This window comes from Martes martes (assembly GCF_963455335.1).
Source record: "Martes martes genome assembly, chromosome: 15".
Lineage (NCBI taxonomy): Eukaryota > Metazoa > Chordata > Mammalia > Carnivora > Mustelidae > Martes > Martes martes.
In genome coordinates this window covers 5,049,781-5,062,604 of record NC_137903.1, presented here as the reverse complement: position 1 = coordinate 5,062,604, position 12,824 = coordinate 5,049,781, and the positions used below count along the sequence as shown (strand labels likewise).

Below are 12,824 nucleotides of genomic sequence, written 5' to 3'. Positions count from 1 at the left end.
CCCCTCGTCGAGGCAGACACTTCCGTTGCTGGACAGCTCCAGCTCCGGGGTTGAATCTGTTTCCTCTCCCTTCCCCCTCCTGGTTCCGATTCTGCTTCCCGGGGGCCACCCAGCATGTCTTACTTTCCTTTCTTCTCTCAATATGTGAACATAAGGACCATGTTGCCCCCAACTCGGCCCTTGTGGAGACACATAGCCTCAGTTTTTCAGCTATTCCTACTGCAAAGTTTTCTCCAGATCTTTGGCCTTCTTGGCCACAAAATACTCTCAATTTATTGGGGTTCTTGTTAACATAGGAGGCCCACAGAAATCCCCCTCGCAGGCTGGGTCGTTTCAGGGAAGCAGGGTGTTGGCAGGGCAGGACATAAAGAACCTAGGTTTGAACTTCATTTCTGTACCCCAACTGGCTGTGTGACCTTGGGCAAGGCCCCCCCTCCTCTCCGGGCTTTAGTGTCCTCATCTAGAAGTTGACTGTAGGGTCTCTCCCAGGATTCCTCTGCTATTCTCTCAGAGCTCCTTTTTATCCCTTTCCCTATTCCTCTCAGAGTCCCAGGTCCTCTGTTACGTTCTCCCCCATATCTTCAGGTTGGGGAACACCAACCGGGCCAAGGACAAATTGCAGTGAACACTGACCCAGTTCAGAGACAACAAAGCGGAGAGACAGACTTCATGCCATGGCTTTCCCCAGCAGTGTGGACCTACAGACACATGTGTGACTTGGGTTCCCCTGGGAACTTGAGCTCTTCTTCAGGCTCAGAGAGAGCAGAGCAGAAGCCCAATATCAGAGGGGTCACTCAACGAATACCAAGATGACAAGTGACAGAAAGTGTCACTCAACGAATACCAAGATGGAGGAACATGGGACTCTCGGTGGGGAGGTCTGGGACCTGTGTCTTATACCCTTCCCTGCACCCCTTTACTCTGCAGCCCTGTACCCACCGCACTGAGCTCTCATGGCCCCATCAGAAGAGCCTTCAAAGCCTAGGGCCCTCCACGCTTAGGCCGGCTTCTCAAGCCCATCGAATGATCCACAGCCATACCTGGTACTAGAACGAGGTCACTTTAATTTTTCTTCTCATATGAAATCGGAAATGCAATGGGAGGGGGATCACACGAAGGACTTGGGGCATAGACCCTGGGGGCCTGCGGCTGGGGCCATTGGGAAGAAGTGAGAGGTCACGGGAGAGGGCTAGAGAGAGAAAAGAGGCAGGCAGGACTGGGTGCGACGGTCTGGGGGTAGAGAAAGCTACAGAAGAGTCCAGGAGCCCTAGAGCTGGGGGGAGGGCACCATCCCAGAGGACTCAGTGTCCGGACAGACAGATCTGAGGAAGGAATATGGGTGTGGTGAGCAGAGAGTTCGCAGCTGGAGTTTGCACACAAACCCCACACCAGGAGTTTGTCGAAGGAGTAAGAAAGGGAAAGGAGTAATCAGGGAGGAAGCGAGAGAGACCCAGCTAGAACGGCCAGGACCCCCCTTGCTCTACCCCAAAGTGCACAACTCGGCAATAAATAGTAATATTTATAAATAAATAAGTAAATAAATAGATGAATAAATAAATAAATACGTAAATAAATAATATCCTTGTAGAGCGTGGAGTCTGGCATTGGGGAGGAGGGAGCGTGGGAAGGGACTGAGCTGCTGCTTCTGGCCCCGCCCTCTGGGCTGCTGTGAGCAGAGGGGGCCGAGCCACCTGGGAGGGAGGCGCAGAGAGCCTGGGAGTGGGGAGCGGGGCGGGGTGTCTTCCCTTGCTGAAGACAAGCTTAAGGAAGGAGAAAAAATATATCTATAATGAACTGGCCCTAGATCCCAGAGAGCTATGAGCATTCCCGGGGGCAGTAATAGAACCTCCCCCCCGCACCTGAGGGAGGAAGGCGGGTGGGTTTTGCACATCTTCCCAGTGGGCTGGGATGGAGGGAGCAGATGTGAGATCTGGCCCACCCCCTGCCTGGGCCCTCTGCTGAGTCTCTGGGCTGAGTCTGAGGCCATCATCCCCTCCTCCAGGATCTAGGTTTCCCTCTCTCCAGCTGCACACAGGGAGGGAGAACATCGGGAGGCTGGGTGGGAGCAGGCAGGGAGCTCAGAGAGGGCAAGGCACTCACTACCAAGTAAGATCCGAGGTCTGTCTGTGCTGAGCCTCAGGAACAAGAGAGAAAACGGGCACAGGTTTTCCCCCTAATTCCCCGCTCTGAGACTCCCCTGGCAGGAGCCCACTCAGGAGACCCCTGGCTGCCCCGGGCCTGTCCCTCTGGCCAACAGGGCCAGGCGGAAATGTCTGAGAAGCAGCCCCCTTTGCACTTGGAGCCCAGCCTTCCCCCTTCCCTTGCCTATGACCCTCCCTCCCAGGGGCAGGAGAAGCTGGAAAGAGGCTGGGAGACAGAGACAGAGTCTGGGGTCTCTGGAAATTTGGTCGTGGGATTAGAAGAGGCAGCAGACCTTGAGAGAGCTAGGGAGACCGCTTAGGAACCCCAGCAAGAACCCTACACGGACCATCCAGGCAAACATTTCTGACCAGCTGGGCCCCAACCACAAACACTGGGAGGTACAGGAGAATCGCCCTCCGTGGGGGAGGGCCCCCCCACCCAGGGGTGGGAAAGAGGAGGTCAGGCTTTTGTTAGCCACCAGTCGGCCGGCACCTGCGGGGGGTTGGGGTGGGGCGGGGGTCACCCCGCCCGCCGGGGCCTGCGGGACTCCGTGCCTTGCTGGGATGCAGGGGGGGAGGAGGGGCCGGGGACCCCCGCGAGGCGGGAGGCAGGCCCTGTCAGACGTCCAGCACGTGGTTCAGGTAGGAGATGTAGCAGATGGCCAGGCGCAGGATCTCGATCTTGGACAGCTTCTTGTCGGGGGGCAGCGTGGGCAGCAGCTTGCGCAGCTCGGCGAAGGCCAGGTTGAAGGCTTCCACGCGGATCCGCTCCCGCGTGGCGTGGGCCGTGCGGTACTTGGCTGTGGCCCGGCGCCGGCGCCGCCGCTCCTCCCGGCTCAGGTGCTGCAGGTCTTTCCGGCCGGGCTCTCCGGGCTCCAGGCCCCGGGCCTGGCCCCCTCCCGGACCCCCAGGCCCAGCCCCGTCGGGTCCCGCCCCGCCCCCGCAGTCGCTGAAGCCTGACTCGGTCTCGGAGTGGGAGGGAGGCAGGTCCAGCTCCACCGTGTCTGAGTTGAGCATCATGATGGAAGGCCCCTGCCCTGTGAGATCGCGGTCCCCTCCCCACCCCTCCCTCTGGGAGCCTGCAAGCTGGTGGTGGGAGGGGCAGGAAGGGCCTGGGGGAGTGGGGTCTGCCACTGAGCTGAGGAGGTCAGAGCCACTTCAAGGTCCCATGGTCAGGGTTCCAGTCCCGAGCCTGGAGGAGAGAAGGGGAAATTGATTGGGGCGGGAGGAGTTATTAGGGTAATTAGGGGACAGCTCCGAGATGGGGAGGGCAGGAGGAAGGTGGGACAGGTGTTGGGAGCAGGGAGGTACTGTAAGGTGGGCGGGGAGAATGGCAGAAACGTGGGAGGGGTGGTGGTCCGGGAGAGACAGGCAGGTGGACCCAAGTACAGGAGCAGGAGGAAAGACGGGAAGAAGGGAAGAGAATGCGGGAAGGGAGCAACAGGAGAGCAGGGGAGGTGAGAAGCGGTGAGGGTTGCAGGATATGACCCAGCGGAAGAACTAAACACCTAAAACTAGACAGCTCTTAGGATAAAACACAAGGGGAAGCTTCATGACACTGGACTTGGCAGTCAGTGATTTCTTGCATGCGATGCCGAAAGGAAGACAGCAGAGCAAAAACAGACAAATGGACCACGTGGAACTTGAAAACTTCTGCAAGTCAAAGGATGCCACGGGAAGAGTGAAAGGGCAGGCTGGGGGGGAAAACCCGCGCACATCTTGTATCTGATGAGGGGTGAGCATCCAGAGGATTATAAAGAACCCCGACAACAACAAAACATCAGAGCAATTAAAAAAGGGCGAAAAACTTGAACAGACTTGTCTCCCAAGATGATAGACAGATGGCCAGCAGGCATGAAAAGATGCCCCTCATCCCTCATCATCAGAGAAAAGAAAATCAAAACCACTACGAGCTAAACTGTCACCCCCCCCATGAGGACGGCTACTGTCAAAACAAAAACCGAGTAACAGGTGGGGTGAGGAGGTGGAGACACCGAGTCCCTCAGACCGTGCGGTGTGTTGGTGGGATTGCAAAATGGTGCAGCCACTGTGGAAAACCTTATGTGGAAAACCCCTCCAAAATTAAAACCAGAACTACCAGATGATCTAGCAATCCCACTTCCGGGGGGTAGCCCCCCAAAATGGAGATCGGGATCTCGAACCGCTCTCTGCCCTTCCACGTTCACTGTAGCGCTCGTCGCCGTAACGAAGATATGGACACAAGCCAGACGTCCGGCGGCAGATGGCCAGGGAAAGATGTGGCCTCTACCGTCAGTGGAATACTATTTGGCCTTAAAAAGGAGCTGGAGCATAGATGACACTTGAGGGCATTATGCTAAATGAAATAAGCCTGCCTGTCCCCAAAAGACCACTATTGTATGATGCCGCTTATATGAGGGATCTAAGCAGTCAACTTGAGAGAAACAGAATGTGTATTGGCACTTTGCCAGGGTCTGGGGCAAGGGCGGGGTGGGGGGAGAAGAGGAGGTGTGGTTCAAAGGCTGTAGAGTTTCAGATTTGAAAGCTGGAAAAGTTCTGGAGATCTGTTTCACCACTGTATGCATAGACTTAACACTACCACACTGTACACATAAAATGGTAAATTTTTATGTTACGTGGTTTTTTTTTAACCATAGTAAAAATATTTTGTAATAATAAGGAGGAAGAAAAAGAAAACTGAGCGAGACCGCAGTCACAGCTTCCAGAGAGGTTGGCCATGACTGGAAACCTCCCCCAGCTGGGACGAGAGCTCCGAGCGTTGGTCTCGCCGTCTTCTCCCTCCCAGGGCCCCTCTCCAGCCTTGCTGCCTCTCGCGGGGGGGAGGGGTACACACGCAGATCGTGCATTGTAGAGTGGACTGGGACATATGGAGCTCGGCACAGCTGCCCCAGCTCAGTGCCTGCCGGCCCCCCACTGCCCACCGTGACCCCCGAAGACACCTGATTCTACCTCCCTGTCCCTTAGAATCAGGGGCTTGTATCTCTTCTGGCTATGATGGCCCTGCTCAGGACCAGCGCCTTCCTCTAGCTCTGCCTCCAACACCTTCAGCGGTGGGTGCCTTTCCCTGGTGCTTTCAGTGACACCACAAAGAAGAAGAGGGGAAGGGATGACAGCTTCCCACTCCAAGTCCTCCCATAGCCCACCCTCTGATCGGATATGGTCTGCAGGGGAGGGGGGCGTTGACAGCTTCTTGGGGACACCATTATAGGACTTGGGTGAGGTTGGTTTGTCCCTGGGACCAGAGGAGGTCAGGGTGAGGCGGCAGGGAAAGGTCTGGGAAAAGCTTTGCTTCGGAGGAGTGTTAAGGGGGAAATGGGGCCCACTCACTGGGAGCTCAGCGGGACTAAACCGCCCAAAACAGGAAGCACCGAGGCTCCTTCCCTTCCTCACCAGCCTAGTTCTCCGGCCTGATGGACCTCCTCCCAGAGGTCAGGACCACCCCCCCCTCCCGCCCCATCCCACTGCAGGGAAGACAGGCTCAGGGGTAGTTGACAAGTGGTTACCAAGCGCTGGGGGGCGTGGCAGGTGCAAGGGTCCCCCTATCTCACAGACACATGCACAACCATCACACAAAACAGAAGGTGGTCAGTGCTGAAATTCAGAACACGCTCCGCATTCCAGGTTGCACAGGGACAAGAGTGGGTGACAACACCATGGAGGGCCCCCGAAGTCAGCACCTTCCAGGACCTCCTTCCTGCCCCGACTCCCCACCCTTGGCTCAGGAGTTAGCTGCGGGGTTCCTCTGAGCACGTCTGTCCCAGCCCCGTGCCCGTGTCGCTGCACCCCTGACCGCTCCGCCATCGCCTCCCCGCCCCTCCACGTGCTCCCTATGTGATCCCTGTTCCACCTGCCCCCGGCCCGCCGTCCTCCCAGCTCCAGTCCTGGCAGCAGCTTCTGTTTACCCCTGCAGTCCTCACCCCCAGTCCGCTTCTGGTCCCAAAGTTCCAGGCTCCAAGGATGAGGGAGAGCAGCAAAATCCCAAGCATCAGGGGTAGGACCTCCGGCCCCACTTCTGCCACGCTCAACCCGATTGAGAACAGACAGGCACAAAGAGTCCAAGGGGAGGAGTGAGGAAGAGGGAAGTGCAGGGTCACGGCCCGGGAGGGGACCTGAGCCAGAGGGCAAGCGACACACCCACCCCTCCCCAGCCCACAGTTCTCCCTTTACCTAGGAAGACCCTGTGAGGGGATCCACGCCGGCAGGATGGGGGCAGCGTTTACAGCCCCGGTCTCCTCTGGCTGCTCAGAGCTCATCCGTCTGCAAAGTTAGTGACCAGCTCTCTAGAGCTCTCGGGGGCAGCCTTGTGGCGTGGCTGCGCGGGCTCCGGGGCGGATGAGAGGGGTACACATGGCGAGGATGGAGGCCCAGGTGGAGAGGGTGGCCTTGGCCAGGTACGGAGGCCAGTGGCACACACGCACACACATACACACACACTCTCAGACACATACACACCTGAGCGGGCCCAGCCCTATGTATATATATGGAGATACACACACACCCCCAGCCCTCCATTGGCTGGCCCAGGCCCCCCCCTCATCAATATTAAACAGTCAGGCCAGGCAGCCATTGGCAGCGGGAACTGGGAACACCCCCCCACCCCACCTCCGGGGAGCTGGGGGTGGGGAATGGCCCTGGGGGGGGCAGGGAGTAGGGGAGCAGGGACATCTGTTCTCCATGCATATTTCATAAGCAAGAAATGGAGAGCCGGGGGAAGGGGTGGGGCTGGGGCGAGAGCCAGGGCAGGATCACAGATGAACCCCCTCAGTCTTCCACACCAGAGGCGGTGGGGACAGAGGCCCCCAGCATGCCAGGTTTAAGCGCCATGGTCCTATTCCCAGTCCCAGTGTGACTTTGACGGCCCTTCCCCTGTGTCCCTTCTCCTGGGAAGAAGGCTCTCCAAGGTATGCAAGTGGACAGAGCTAAGACGTGGGAAAGGACCCCAGAGCCCTTGCTCTCGTCACCCAGCTCTCATCTTTCACAAAACCGGTGCCCGGCGGACCCCCTGGAGGCTGCCTGTGGCTCCCGTTCAGGCGCCTGCCCTCGTCACCCTGGGACTCAGTCACCCCACACCATCTATCCCAGCCCCCATCCTCCTGCCTTCCTCGGCACCAGGGGTAGCAGGGTCAGATTCCCGACACGGAGCTGACCCACTGGGAATTAGGGGCCCTGGGGAGGAAAGGAAGGGCTAAAGGCAGAGTGAGGACGCGGGAGAAGGCTGGGCAGGGAGGCCTGGACAGCTGGGAGTGTGCCGGGGCAGCAAATGAGCAGTAAGAAAACCAGATACAGAGCTATGTGCAAACGGGCATTGGTGAAGTTCACACGAGTAGCTCAGCTTCCTCCAGCCCATGTGTGTGTGTGTGTGTGTGTGCATGAGCACGCACGCGTGTGCATGCATGTCTGAGTGCATACGTGTCTGAGTGCACGTGTGTGCGTGTGTGTTGCAGGGTGGCAGGGGCTGGGATCAAGGGAAGCACAGAGAGGCAGAGGGCTGTGGTCCTGTGTCCTCTCCTCCATCCAGCTGTTGAATATCTTCATGGAGCCTTTGCGAGTGTCCAGAACGAACGATGGCCCCGAGCACTGCGGAGAGAGTGTGCTACGGTGAAGAAAGCCCTGGTGGGCTGTGTGACCTTGGACAAGTAACTTAACCTCTTAAGCCTCAAACGTCCTTTTCTGTAAAATGGGGTTAATTATAGCTGCTTCCTACGTTGCCATGGAGACTGAGTTATTGCATAAAGGTCTGGTTATCCCCAGACCTCAGTAGGAGCACACCCCACCTGCTGGTTGTCGGAGTCATTTGCCATTTCCCTGCTGCCCATCAACCTTTCCTGGGCTTTCTCCAGGGTGAGGCATTCCCTAAGGGGAGTCCTCTAATCCCTCCCCAACCTCCTCACCCCCAGGTCTGGGAGGTGCCAACTCCCACCTGGGCAGGCCCAGACAGGTGCCCCGGCGCCAGCAGATGGGCTGAGCTGGAGGGGAAAGGAGGCTTGAGGAGGGGGGCTGGGGGACAGGGGATCAGGTGGCATCTCAGTTCTTGCATCATCATTGCCATGGTGCTGATTAAAAACCAATCTCCACCTAATGAGCCCCCAGCAGCCACAATTCTGCCTCCCCCACCCTCCTGCCCTCCACCCTGGCCAAGAAATTGGGAGACAGAGAGACCCAGGAGAGAGTGCCATGGGGTGGGCTGGAGAGGAAGGGGAGACAGGGGGAAAGGAGGGGACTGGGAGCACGCTGTCGGTGGGTAGCAGACATGGGGCAGGCATAGGGAGAGGGACGTGCCGGGCAGACCAAGAGAGGAGAGACACAACAGAGGAACTGCTAGGACGGGAGAGCTCCGTGGGGGCTCAGAGACGCGAGCTGGGGGCACTGGTGGGGGTGGGGGGTGGGGAGACACGGGAATTCTGGGATGATCCTGCCTGGTACTGGAGAGCCCTGGGGGAGCCCAAGACAGGGTGGGGACACAGACATGGAGGGGGCAGAGAGCCGGGGACGGGGAGACAAGATTAACAGAACTCTAGGTCTGAGGGACTGTGACCGAGGCCGGGAGGTCCCATCCCACAGGGGGAGACATTAAGGGAAACAGAAGCAAAACCTAGAGGGACCCCAGGAGCAGAAGCGCCCGTTGCTGGGGGTGGGGGTGGGGAAGGCAGGGAGGAACAGGGTCCCAGTCCTCAGCTGCTCTCCTTGTAGGCTGTTTGGCTCTGAGAATTTGGTCCTATGATGTCATCCTCGGTATACCCAGCCCGAGCTGTCCCCACACACCGGGGTTTGATGGTGAGGGGGTTGCCTTAGGACCTCCTTCTGTGGCCCCGGGACCCTGGACTCTGGGGCCCCCCAGCTCCAGCTGAGGGATTCCATGTTTGTTCCTCAGGGGAGAACACAAGCCTGTGATACGGAGGAGCCGAAAACATGGGGCACCGGAAAGAACGAGCGATGCTCCCGGACGGGGAGCCAGGTGACCTTCACCGGGTCGTTAATCCTGACTTAGGCAGTTTTGTCCTCTGTGAAATGGGGATCAATCAAGCTGCCTTCCTCACAGGGCGCTTGTCACACACTGTGGGGGAGTCCTAGGCCAAGCACTCACCCCAACCCGGACATCTGTGGGGGGTGATTTGAATCACCTTCATGCATGCGTGTATCTGAGGCATTATGGGTGAGGGAGGGGAGGCTCTGGGGTCAGCCCAGGCTGCCGGCAGCCCTGGTCCGAGGGGGCAGGAGACCCCCCCTATTGTCCCCCAAGCTGTGTGAGGGTCTCTGCTGCAAGGAGGGCGGGAAGAGCAGGAAGGGGCCTGAGCTGGCCCTGTGGCTGGTTGTCATCACTTTGTGCGCCGTTGTGTCCAGTGTTTCAGGCTGTCACCATCTTTTCGTGTCTATACAGCCTTCAAGGTGGATTGCTGGGGTGGGAGGCTGGAGTGTGGGGAGGACACGGGGTCCGGGGCCTAGTCCTTGAGGGTGGGGGGAGGGCCCGGAGGAGCTGGGAAGCAGTGGGTTTGGCAGGAGCGGGGGTGACATATGTGGGGAGCCCTGGGGACCCAACCAGGCGAGCCGGCTGGCAGGGAGAGCAGACGGCGTTAACCCTAGCTGTGCCACGCTGCCTGACCCTTTCCAGGGAGTGGCCCCCGGCTGGGCTGTTATGGGGAAAGACTGGTCGGCATCCTGGGTCACGAGAGCGAGGCAGGCCGGAGGAGCCTGGGCAGCGGCCTTGGTGTGGCTGCGAAGCCTTGGCCCTGCCTCCACCTCCTTGTCTGCTCCCACGCTGGCTCTGTCCGTCTGTCTTTCTCATCTCCCCTCCCGGTGCCTCTAGAAGGTGACAGCGGGTCTCCACTCTGGTGAACTACGCAATCTGTCACTCCCTCCGCTGCCAGCCGGGCTGGAAGCCCCCCTTTCCAGTGGCCGGCCAGGGCCCTCTCCCACCCTGGCCCCCAGGCCTCGCTGCCTTTGTCTCCCGGGGCGGCCTCGCCTTTCTTCTTTCCTCTCTGCTCACCTCTCCGCAGCAGCCCCAGCCCAGCTCCAATCTCATTAAGGCCTCCAACCACTGCCCCTCCAGCCTTCCCTCCTCCCTCCCCCACCCATCTGTCTTCCCTGCAGCTCTGCTCTTTGTGTCCACCCATCTGTCACCAGCAGCTCCGGGGCCCACTCCCGTCCCAGCCACGCCCGCCGCCCCCCCACCTCCCGGGCTCCGGGCTCCCGCAGTTCCCTTTCCCCCTTTGGCCCTGGGCTTCCCTACTTCCTGTTTCCCTGTACTGGTTTATTCTTTTCAGGATGCCCGCTTTCCTCTCCTCTCCCTGCCCTTTCTCCAAGTCCTCTCTGGAGGTGTGGGCGGAAGGGGACCCCAGGGTCCCGGCCCCAGCAGCCCCCCACCCCCCCGCGGCCAGCCCACTGGAGCCTAAGCCTGGAGGCTTACTTGGGGTTGCGTCATCTCTAGGCCTCCTGAGGTGGCCCCTGCGCTCTGCCCGCGTTTTCCCTATTCCAAGGACTCAGGGACAACTCGGGGACTGAGGACTACGGCACAGAGCTCTGCCTGCCTGTCTCCACTGCAGGACGGTGGGGGCCCCTGTACCTTGTCTGTGTGGAGTCAGGAAGGAATACAAATCAGACCCCAGGCCATTTAAATCCCAACCTGGAAAGGGCTCTCTCCTTCCCCAGCTCAGCTACAACTTCAGGGAGGATAGAGGGGCCGGGACCCGAGTCTCCGAGTCACTTTGCAATGGCCTTTGTGTTGCCATCCCACCACCCACCCCCAGACTCCTAGGGTTCTGGGGTTACAGCACAATAAGTGCCTCCCAGGCCTTCCTCTCTGGGAGGAAAACTTCCTAACGGCCTTAGAAAGTTCAAGAACTGATCAACAGTCTGCCCTTATTTTAAGATTTTACTTATTGGTTTATTTGAGACAGAGAAAGAGAGAGCGAGCATGCGGAGGGAGAGGGACAAGCAGACTTCAGGCTGAGCTTGGAGCCAGACCAACAGGGCGTTTGATCTCACGACCCTGAGATCATGACCCGAGCCAAAGCCAAGAGCCTGCTGCTTAACCACGTAACCGACTGAGTCATCCCGGGGCCCCAAGAATTGACCAACCTTTCATCCCCGCTGCCCTGAGGAGTTGAGTGTGGAAGTGAGGCCACATGGAGGCGGCTGCGAGAGCCAGCAGGGACCCCGGACAGCTGCCCCTCGTCTGACTCCGCGCGGTGCAGGCAACACGGGCCCGTTCCAGAAGCACACAGACCATTCATGGCACACCGGGCCCCCCGCCCAACGCCAGCCTTCCGTCGTCTGAGCTCAGGCAGAACTTATTCCCGGCACTGATTTTCACGGAGCGTGCACTGCTCTGCCTGGTTATTTATCCTGTGTCCTGTCCCTTTCTGCCATCCAGGCTCTGGACCCCAAGTCTCTAAGGGAAGCTGCCATGTCTCACCATAGCTTTTTCCAAGGCCAGGACAGAGCACCTTGTCACACCGTGTGCTCAGTAAATGTTGATTACTGCCCGTGCAGATACAAGACTTGTTCTGGTCTCAGCTCGGTTCTCATTCACCTTGGGCAAGCCACTCACTCACTCTGGGCGACTGTTTCCCCCATTTGCCGAATGAGTGAGATCATACGTACAATTCTTAAGTTCTGCTTATAGGGTTCCACGAAGAAACAGAGTCCTACTGAATAAGGTGGGGTCTTGGTCCAGAACACCAGACTCTCGATGAAAATATCTGCCAGCACTTGCTTTTGGGAAGGCTGAGAGAAGCACGGGAAGAAACACCAGCTGTCGGCAGAGCCCTCAGTGCTGAGATACGAGGGGGCTGCGGCAGGGAGAGACGGCCTGGGTCCTGGGACAGAGGACGGCCTGGGTCCTGGGACAGAGTGGTCAGCTCTTCAAGCCCCGCATGGATAGAAGTAGGGAGGGGAAGTGACACATCCCCAGGGGGCACAGGGGTGAGCAAGGCCCGAAGCAAATGTGGGGGAGGCAGGCTGAGGCATTGAAGTCTGTGACCCTACCCGGCTGCCAGCCATGACCGTGGTCATGAGGTCTCCAGCGCACAGCGGGTGCGTGGGGAGGAGCCAGACCAAGGTCTCAGCGAAGGGGCCCCTGAAGGGGTCAGCTGGGGATCTGTGCCCCTCCTATGGAGCTTGGTCTCCCCAAGAGCCATGGGGAGAGCCCGGTTTGTTGCTTTTGTATTTGGGGGTGGGAGGGTTGTGAGGTCGGGGTGGCATGGGGGGTGGAAGGCAAGTTGGCGCGGAGCGTTCCCTGGGCCGAGGAGACCGGGCCCCTTGTCTTGTACCGGCGCCGGCGCTGTGCGGCCCCCTCGCTGGTACCCAGCCACTTCCCTGCTTCCCGAAGCTGCCAGCGGGCCGCGGGAGCTCACTGCCCTGTCCGCTGGGAGACCCTGTTGGCCGAGGGAGGCGCGGAGTCGGCCCAGCAATGGTGGCAGCTGCTCCTGCCTCCCGCCAGCACAGTGTGCGGGCCAGGAGGGGTGTGGGGGTGGGGTGGAGCGGGGCTCATTTCTACCTCCTACAATCCCAAACATGTCCGCTGAGGGGAGCCTCCAGGAAAATCAGCCCCTCAGCGGGACACAGGAAGGTGAACAGCCCAGCCCCAGGGACTGGGGGCAGGTCCTTCCCAGATCAGCGGTCTTGGGGTCTTGGGGCCCAGAGGCCGGGCTCCAGGGCCGCAGTGAGGGGACAAGGATGGCCTCA

The 12,824-nt window shown here is 59.2% G+C and overlaps 1 protein-coding gene across 1 annotated transcript; it reads right to left on the bottom strand.

Annotated features, from left to right (window-relative positions):
* Positions 1-2,759: 2,759 nt before the first annotated feature.
* NHLH1 (nescient helix-loop-helix 1) lies at positions 2,760-3,161 on the bottom strand (the record flags this gene model as incomplete). Its single annotated transcript, XM_080824417.1, has 1 exon — positions 2,760-3,161. One exon carries the CDS (start codon positions 3,159-3,161, stop codon positions 2,760-2,762), a length of 402 nt encoding a protein of 133 aa, XP_080680543.1.
* Positions 3,162-12,824: the final 9,663 nt, after the last annotated feature.